The sequence below is a fragment of the Nyctibius grandis genome, chromosome 1 (assembly GCF_013368605.1).
Source record: "Nyctibius grandis isolate bNycGra1 chromosome 1, bNycGra1.pri, whole genome shotgun sequence".
Taxonomy (NCBI): domain Eukaryota; kingdom Metazoa; phylum Chordata; class Aves; order Nyctibiiformes; family Nyctibiidae; genus Nyctibius; species Nyctibius grandis.
The window spans coordinates 21,726,958-21,736,544 of NC_090658.1; the positions used below are offsets into that span (position 1 = coordinate 21,726,958).

The window sequence follows — 9,587 nt, forward strand, 5'->3', positions numbered from 1 at the left end:
TTCCCTGTAAGCTTTAATTAGCGGACGGATGAAAAACCCCATCCTTTTATTTTGATACACACTTTTTTAAGGTTAGTCCTGCATTCCTCCGGGCCATTAGTTATACTCACATTTATGTGAAGGCTTCAAAACATTTTCAAGTTTTATGCACAAATTACAACAATCACTTTAGGGACACATGATCAAAATGTTGCAGGAAATCAAGAGCAACAGCTGAAAAAATAAAGTACCGTGGGTAGCTGATGGTGGGAAGCTACGCTGTAGTCTTCCATACCATGAGCTGGGGCTGTATGAACTAACCCTGTTCCTTTTGCCATTGTCACGTGATTTGCAGGTAACAGAGGAGAGACTCTGCCAGGAATTGTGGGATGAGCACAAGAACCATCTGCCAAATCTACACCTGGGGGTGAAATATACAGAAGAGAAAATAGAGAAACACAATTCATGCATTCAGCTTCTTTTATCAGAGAGCAGAAATGGAACAATTGATCAGCAAGTGTACACACGGGATACTATTCAGATGTACTACTACTTTATCTTGTTTGTGGGTCCCCATCCAAATGCTTTCAAATTCTCTGCATTGTTAATCATCTTGCACACAGGCTTTTTTCCTTTGAAGAAAAAGCTTTTCTTCTACCTTAGACAATGGTATTCTGTTAGTAGAGACATTCCATGTAGAGACACTCCACACATTCCCATTCCTTGGGGATCACTATCTCAGTGTTCTGGAAACAGATCTCAATAATGATTTAGTAGGCTAAAATCGTTGAATTTGGGATCTAATCCTAGTTCTGCCACTAAGTACTAACATTATCATGAACAATTCATTTAAATTCTCTGAATTACATACAAACAAAGAGAGTACAGCGCGAACAAAGCTAGTGACAATTTAAGGTTTAAAAAAACACTAAAAAAATCTTAGTAGTAAAGCCTTGTGAAAGTCAAGAATCAGAGAGGAATGCCTCATATGACAAAATGGCCTTCCCTGAATGCTTTCTTCCTAGGAGGAACCTGTTTAGGAACTGCTGTCAGACAGTTAGGTACACAAACACAGAAAGGCAACAAATATAACTAATTACTGAATATATGGGAAGATAAAAAGAACAGGCTCTAATATTAAATTTATTTTCAAGAAGGCTGAACTCTACTGTTGTAGATTATCTACAAAGCATGTGACTCAAGAAGGTGGAACCTGTGAGAAGAACACCTACAGGTAATTTTATTAGGTAAACCCAAGATTATTAAGCAGAGAAATGGATATTTTTTTCCCCTCTGAAAAAGAAGGCAAAGACACCAAAACAACCTGAAAGAGTCATAGAAACAGATTTCTCACCTCCTTTAGATATGCATATTTCTATCATTGAATCACTAATAAAGGCAAATGAATAAAGTTCACAAATGACACAGTAAATCCCAACTCATGACACTGAATCAGAAATCTGTCTATTAAGAAATACTATTATGCAGTTTGTTAGGATGCAAACTTAACTGCTTTAGTTTGTCCATACAGACAACAGTCACCTATAATATCTCAACAGTCTTCATGGTGATGGTGAAGGCTTAAGACATCTCTTAACAATGAAAAACTTGAAAAGTAATGTAACATGACAATAACAGCTGATAGTGCTACTGATTCTGCTACACTAGGTAATTTCAATAGTTTTCATAGAACTCAGCAATCAGGCAGTCAGCAAGCATACTTGTAATTAGACCCTTGTTCTCATCAGCAATGGATGAGAAAGACAGACAGACTGCATTTGGTGTAATTAAATTTTGATACTGAACAGACTTCCACTCTGCGTTTAAGTTTTCCAAGTGTGAATCCAGATTGTAAAAAGTACTTTGAAATCTATGGATGAAAATTTGAGCTACAATACACCAATAGTAAATCTGACAGACTACTACTCCTCTTTGTTTTATTTTAGTGAAGCATGTTCTCCAAATATAAACAAACTTAATAATACATCAAAACTGAAGCAGTTTTCAGACACCTACAAGCAGATTTCTAAGGAACTTAAGATTAACAATATTAAAACCTACCTTTACACGTTGACACAACCTCAAACTGTGTGTCCAAAACAGCAGCTGTAGATTCAACTCTGTCTGCAGCTAGAATGAAGTGTTCACCAGTAGTTGTACATTTCACAACTGAGTATCTACAATGCAAATATGTATTTGTGATACTAAATAATTACAAACACCATAAAGCTACAAATTGTTTAAACACTCCATCTCTAAAAGACAGCAAAATGTTTTAAGATCTATATGTCCAATTCACTCGTAAATCTCAAAAGAATTTCAAGATAAGGTAACATCATGACGAAGAAATAATTTTAAAAAATGAAAATGAAAGCAGAAATTAATATGTTAACAGATATAGAACACAGCTTACAATTGTGTCACTTAAAAAAAACCAAACCCAAAATACAAAAAAGATGCCTCAAGTAAAATGTAAAGGTAGTCCAGAACGTTTTAACTTTGCTGATAAATACTGATAAGGACTGATGCAGGTCACTGAACCAAGTTGAAGACACATACGCTGAATCTGGCATGTAACAAACTGCTTGATTGGCTGGCACAGTCCAAGGTTGTGTGGTCCAGACTAGCACACTAGCAGGGGATGATCCATCTACAAATGTAAGTTAGAAGTACTTTACTTACAATTGTAACAAAAAAAAAAGCTATTAGTCTTAAAATCTATACAGAAGTCGTACCTATCACAGAAGTCAGCTTAGGTGGTGACTTTAACAGGGGAAATTTCATATACACAGAACGACTGACATGCTGCTCGTTGTATTCAAGCTCTGCTTCAGCCAAGGCTGTTCTGGGTAGGTATCAAACATAAGTTAACACACCTGCACATGAAAACCTATTGATATCCTTGCTAAAATTTTGAAGACAAAATAGTAACTTGATTCTTACTTTGCTGAAGGGGACCAGAACACAGGTTTATAGTCCTGATAAATGAAACCCTAAAGAGGAAAGGGAGGTGAAAAAAGAAAGTCAGGAGAATCGAAAGTCATGACAAATCAAAACACACTTCAACAAAAGTTCAACATACCTTATCATACATTTTATAGAAGACTCTCAGCTGGTTTGCTTCATACTTTGGATCAAATGTACGGTAGCAGTTAGCCCAGTCTGCCATCACACCCCAACGAATGAAGGCGGATTTCTGTTTCTCAATTGCTCTTTCTGCAAATTCTCTGGCTGAAGGGAATAGTTCCATTAAGCACATGGTTTAGCGCCCTAAGATCAATATAATACCATTTAAAATATGCTATTGATGGTTTTTAGAAAAGCCCGAGCTGAACATGTTGAAACTATGCACTAATTACTGATATGTATTAAATAGAGTATTATGACTCAAAAAAATGTATTTCAGAGAAGCAGTTATATAAAATCACTGCAAAGAGTAAAAAGATCCACGAATGGCACTTTTTAAACTAATACAGGGACATAACGCACAAATGTCTCTAGAATATAAGCTTTCTTTTTACGGAAGAGGGAAAAATAAGTATATTTAGTTATAATGAACAACTTCTCAAAATGCATTCTCAAATAACGTAAAAGAAGAGTGAAAATTAACGACCTTTGTTGATGCTGATCCAAACTTTTCAAAGCAACATGCTGCACATAAGTCAGCTCACTTCATTGCCACAATTTCAAGCTAAAGCAATTTAAACTGCTCATTACAAATAGCTTTGCACATGAATGTTGATGTCTTTCAATACATATGGTATTTGAAATTCTTTCTTCAAAACAGTTTCCATATAATGCAGACTAACTTTCTCTGAAAGAATCACTCGTATAGTTTTGTAGTATTGTTAAAAACACAGTCAACAAATACATCCCTACTTATGATACTGAGCCAAGCTGTCCTGATGAAGGCTGATTTTTACATGCATCTTTTTAGCTCTTAATCAAATTCTGTCTTCAAAAACCAAAAGGATGTTGATCTGATAAATAACAGTTTCATGCCATACACAGTCAAGCAAAGCAGAAAACCAAATCCTCTGCCCTCCTGATTTTCTAAACCCACGGTCAATGCTATGTATGTTCATTACAGCAACAAATTAAGCCTGTGTTCAATTATCCCATTTCATAAGATTACATTGTACTCAATCTGCTTGGCAAATACATACAGTCATCATAGAAAATGTCACCAATAGCTAATAGAAAAGCCCACAATAAAGTATAAAAGCTACACATAAAGCATAAAATACAAAATACAAGTAAGACATACAAATACTTAAGCCAACTTTTTCTATAAAGACACTGCAAACAGCAGTTCACCTCTCTGTCGAATTTCCATTGGTGAAAGATTTTCAGCTCCTTTGACTTCTGACAATGCCTTCAACTCAATTGGCAACCCATGACAATCCCATCCTGGCACATAATGTACTTTATAGCCTCTCATCATGTAGAAACGATTAGTGATGTCTTTCAAAATCTGAAAAGACACAAGGGTCTGTTATCACTTTAGCTCCCCCATGTGGAACAGCTACATTATTAATTAAGATCCTGTCCTGGTTTGGCCTAAACCAGGCCAATTTTCCTTTGAATAATTTTTACTTTCAGCTAAGTCTCTTCTGAGTAACTGCACTTTCTCAAAGTAACTGCATGTTTTGCAGACAGTGTCTGCTTCCAGGACTGATAACGCTCGAAGTTTGTAGTTATCGCTGAGGCACCGGTAGGGATGTTGTGCAGAAAGGCTCTTCCTGTACTTAGTCTTAGAGAAACCAAGGTCACTGCTGAATTCCTCACTGCTTACGAGTGAAGAGCCGAAGGGGGGTCGCACCTGCAGGGAGGAGCGGACAGGGCAGGTGACCCAAAATTGACCAACGAAGGTATTCCATCCCATACACGTCATTCTCAGTATAAAGCGCGGGGATCACGAGGGTCTCACTCTCTTTCTGCTATGGCCGGTGGCCCAAGAGGACTCTGTCCATTTTCCTGCTGCCCCCGATCCCGATCCGTGCATCCCTGAATCCAGTTCTCGACCGTCGCTGGGCCCAGCCTGGGCCTTCCTGGAGCCTGTTTGACCGAACACTGGAACAGGCTGCCCAGAGAGGTTGTGGAGTCTCCTTCTCTGGAGACATTCAAAACGCGCCTGGACGCGTTCCTGTGTGATATGGTCTAGGCAATCCTGCTCCGGCAGGGGGATTGGACTAGATGATCTTTCGAGGTCCCTTCCAATCCCTAACATTCTGTGATTCTGTGATTCTGCCCTGCAGTGCTGGTGGTGATGTGGCCAACATCGGGGGAGCTCGATTTTGGTTTTGTATATATTTGTATATATTTGATTACTTCTATTATTATTATTATACTCTTTTTCATTATTATAGTTTATTAAAACTGTTTTAACTTTCCAACCCATAAGTCTCTCTCCCTTTTCCCTTTCCCTTTCCCTTCAGGGGGTGGGGGGAGAGTTAACAGAGAGCGTCTGCCACAGGTTTAATAGCTGGCCCAGCTTTAAACTGTGACAGATCCTCCTATTAAAAAACCCAACTATAAAAGGCTGCATGATAAATTTACACTTAAGACCATGTATTTGTGATTTTTCTTGCCCTCCATCTTGTATTTTGGCAGAACCTCAGAGGACCTCTGATCAAAGGAATCCACATTCAGTATAACTGAAAGATGCACTTTATAAACTTGTGAGACTTGAAGTGAACAAATCCCACTTGCTCTCATTTTTAAAACATTGAGCTGGATGTAAAGCATCGGCCTAGTGCATATTACTGGTCTTTGATATAAGTGATCACCTACCAAAACTTATCATTTTCAGAAGTCCAGCCTTTGGCACTAGTACTGTAAGAAGCCATGGGTCACATTTTAGTCTTTCCCACTTTGTAGCATATGTAATGCTGTCATTCTTAGGACTGGATCTAAATGTATCCAAACGTATTTAGGCGCAATACTTCAAAGCTGAAATTTATATTTTAAAAGCCATCAACTGCTTCTTCCGAGCTCAAGATCAGAGCATCCCAGCAGGTAGGAAGTCAAGAAAGGGTACCAGGAGACCTGCATGGTTAAACAGGGAACTGCTGGGCAAACTCAAGTGGAAGAAGAGGGTGTACAGATCATGGAAGGAGGTGCTGGCCACTTGGGAGGAATATAGGTCTGTTGTCAGAGGATGTAGGGAGGCAACTAGGAAAGCTAAGGCCTCCTTGGAATTAAACCTTGCAAGAGAGGTCAAGGACAACAGAAAGGGCTTCTTCAAATACATTGCAGGTAAAGCCAACACTAGAGGCAATGTAGGCCCACTGATGAATGAGGTGGGGGCCCTGGAGACAGAGGATAAAAAGAAGGCGGAGTTACTGAATGCCGCCTTTGCCTCTGTCTATACTGCTGGAGGCTGTCCTGAGGAGCCCCGGACACCTGAGGCCCCAGAAGTAGTCAGGATAGAGGAGGAATCTGTCTTGGTAGATGAGGGCTGGGTCAGGGACCAATTAAGCAATGTGGACGTCCATAAATCCATGGGCCCTGATGGGATGCACCCGCGGGTGCTGAGGGAGCTGGCGGAAGTCATTGCTAGGCCACTCTCCATCATCTTTGCTAAGTCGTGGGCAACGGGAGAGGTGCCTGAGGACTGGAGGAAAGCAAATGTCACTCCAGTCTTCAAAAAGGGCAAGAAGGAGGACCCGGGTAACTATAGACCGGTCAGCCTCACCTCCATCCCCGGAAAGGTGATGGAACAACTTGTCCTTGGTGCTGTCTCTAGGCACATCAAGGATAGGGGGATCATTAGGGGCACTCAGCATGGATTCACCAAGGGGAAGTCATGCTTAACCAACTTGATAGCCTTTTATGAGGACGTAACCCGGTGGATAGATGATGGTAAAGCTGTGGATGTGGTCTATCTCGATTTCAGTAAAGCGTTTGACACGGTCTCCCACAGCATCCTCGCAGCTAAACTGGGGAAGTGTGGTCTGGATGATCGGGTAGTGAGGTGGATTGTGAACTGGCTGAAGGAAAGAAGCCAGAGAGTGGTGGTCAATGGGACAGAGTCCAGTTGGAGGCCTGTGTCTAGCGGAGTCCCTCAAGGGTCGGTACTGGGACCAGTACTATTCAATATATTCATTAATGACTTGGATGAGGGAATAGAGTGCACTGTCAGCAAGTTCGCTGATGACACAAAACTGGGAGGAGTGGCTGAGATGCCGGAAGGCTGCGCAGCCATTCAGAGAGACCTGGACAGGCTGGAGAGTTGGGCGGGGAGAAATGTAATGAAATATAACAAGGGCAAGTGTAGAGTCCTGCATCTGGGCAAGAACAACCCCATGTACCAGTACAAGTTGGGGGCAGACCTGTTGGAGAGCAGCGTAGGGGAAAGGGACCTGGGGGTCCTAGTGGACAACAGGATGACCATGAGCCAGCAGTGTGCCCTTGTGGCCAAGAAGGCCAATGGCATCCTGGGGTGTATTAGAAGGGGTGTGGTTAGCAGGTCACGAGAGGTTCTCCTCCCCCTCTACTCTGCCCTGGTGAGGCCGCATCTGGAATATTGTGTCCAGTTCTGGGCCCCTCAGTTCAAGAAGGACAGGGAACTGCTAGAGAGAGTCCAGCGCAGAGCCACGAAGATGATTAAGGGAGTAGAACATCTCCCTTATGAGGAGAGGCTGAGGGAGCTGGGTCTCTTTAGCTTGGAGAAGAGGAGACTAAGGGGTGACCGCATTAATGTTTATAAATATGTAAAGGGCAAGTGTCATGAGGATGGAGCCAGGCTCTTCTCAGTGACATCCATTGACAGGACAAGGGGCAATGGGCGCAAGCTGGAACACAGGAGGTTCCACATAAATATGAGGAAAAACTTCTTTACGGTGAGGGTGACCGAACACTGGAACAGGCTGCCCAGAGAGGTTGTGGAGTCTCCTTCTCTGGAGACATTCAAAACCCACCTGGACGCATTCCTGTGTGATCACAGAATCACAGAATCACAGAATGTTAGGGATTGGAAGGGACCTCGAAAGATCATCTAGTCCAGTCCCCCTGCCAGGGCAGGATTGCCTAGACCATATGGTCTAGGGGGACTGGACTAGATGATCTTTCGAGGTCCCTTCCAATCCCTAACATTCTGTGATTCTGTGATTCTGTGTAACATTTAGTCATCGTGGTTCCATTGAGGATACCCAGATAAAACAAAATAAATGCAACAGAACGAACTTACAAAATACTCAAAGGAAAAAAGAATAGCAAGGCACAGCTCAACCATGCATTACAGCAACATTATTATACACACACATATAGAAATATAACATTCACCCAAGTGCGCATGGGTGGTATGTTCAATACACAAATAAACTGCATTTAATGTTGCTTAGGAATGAATTACAGGCTGGACTTTCTCTAAAAAGATGTCCTCTTTTTACTGAAACATTCAGCCTCGTAAATGAACACTCAGCATATAGGTACCATATACTGGTATACAGTTATTTATGTCATGGTATGGTATCTATGTCATCAAAGCATCATATGGTATCTATGCAACCACAGCGTTTGTTTTTTAAAAGCCCCATCTACCAAAATACTGAACACTTTAAAGTGTTATTGATTCAAATAAGAACAGAGAACACACAGCATGTTATAAGAAGTATTCACCACTTCAAAACTACAGTAGAGTATGAACAAGTAAATATTTACTTTATTTAATGCATGGCCAACATGAGGGTCTCCATTGGCATAAGGTGGTCCGTCATGCAGACAAAATTCCTGCTTTGTTTTCCTTTGCCTTTGCCATGAATATAGTTCCGAAAAACCACATTTCTGCAGGGACAACATGAAAACACCGAAATTATCACAGGTCTTTGCACTTCCAGGGAGTCTGGGTTTTGGCTAGATGGTAAAACATAATAAAAGCAAACGAACAAAAACAGAGAGTTCACTTTTCTAACCCTGTAACTGAGGACATTAGTAGTTTAAATGTATTAAAAAGTCCAAGACACGCACAACACTGAGCCTAACGTGATTCTTCTGGCTCTCCACTCTCAGGAGGGTCGTTACTCTTTCTCCAAACAAAACTGTAGCAAACTTCAGAGTACCCAGATTACAAATAAATAAATAACTAGAGATCCGGCGCTCTTCGCCTCTCTCCGACACCCACCTTCTGACGGTCTGGCCAGGCACCCGCCAAAGCCCCGACCTACAAGAAGGCAATTGCAGCAAAAGCCGGGCCCGTACCCCCCCACACACCGCCCCCCGCCACCCCCACTCTTCTTCCCGGGGCCGGGGCTCCGCCGCCGGGCCAGGCCTCGCCCCACGCCCCCCTCGGGGCACGCACCCCCCCGGGCGAGCCAACCCCGGCCCCGGCCTCTACCTGCTGCGTCTCCAGCTCGGTCTCGGGCTGCAGCCGCCCCGGTAGCTGCGCGGGGAAGCGGCTGCGCGGCAGCAGTACCGTGTCCCGGTACTGGGAGTCCTGCTGGCTCTCCGCCACGGGCTGCCGGCTGTTGGCCTCGGAGGCGGCGGAGCGCGTCCAGCCCCAGGCGACCCCCGTCCGGGCGCGCAGCCCGACCCGCGCCCCGGCCCGGGCCAGCGGCGGCGCCCGCCAGGCCCCAAACATCCTCACGGGCTCCGTGCGCCGCGCGCGG

General features: G+C 42.9%; 1 protein-coding gene across 1 annotated transcript in view; it reads right to left on the reverse strand.

Moving 5' to 3' along the window:
• IARS2 (isoleucyl-tRNA synthetase 2, mitochondrial) overlaps nucleotides 1-9,584 on the reverse strand; it is a 33,203-nt gene extending 23,619 nt beyond the window's left edge. Inside the window, exons 1-9 of the mRNA XM_068395420.1 lie at nucleotides 9,317-9,584; nucleotides 8,644-8,766; nucleotides 4,297-4,453; nucleotides 3,062-3,210; nucleotides 2,923-2,972; nucleotides 2,715-2,824; nucleotides 2,539-2,629; nucleotides 2,041-2,156; nucleotides 231-400 (exon numbers count right to left, since the gene is read on the reverse strand). Coding sequence (XP_068251521.1) covers nucleotides 231-400; nucleotides 2,041-2,156; nucleotides 2,539-2,629; nucleotides 2,715-2,824; nucleotides 2,923-2,972; nucleotides 3,062-3,210; nucleotides 4,297-4,453; nucleotides 8,644-8,766; nucleotides 9,317-9,559 — 1,209 coding nt within the window. The 5' untranslated portion in view covers nucleotides 9,560-9,584. The remainder of the gene's footprint in view (nucleotides 1-230; nucleotides 401-2,040; nucleotides 2,157-2,538; nucleotides 2,630-2,714; nucleotides 2,825-2,922; nucleotides 2,973-3,061; nucleotides 3,211-4,296; nucleotides 4,454-8,643; nucleotides 8,767-9,316) is intronic.
• Between the last annotated feature and the right edge of the window lie 3 nt (nucleotides 9,585-9,587).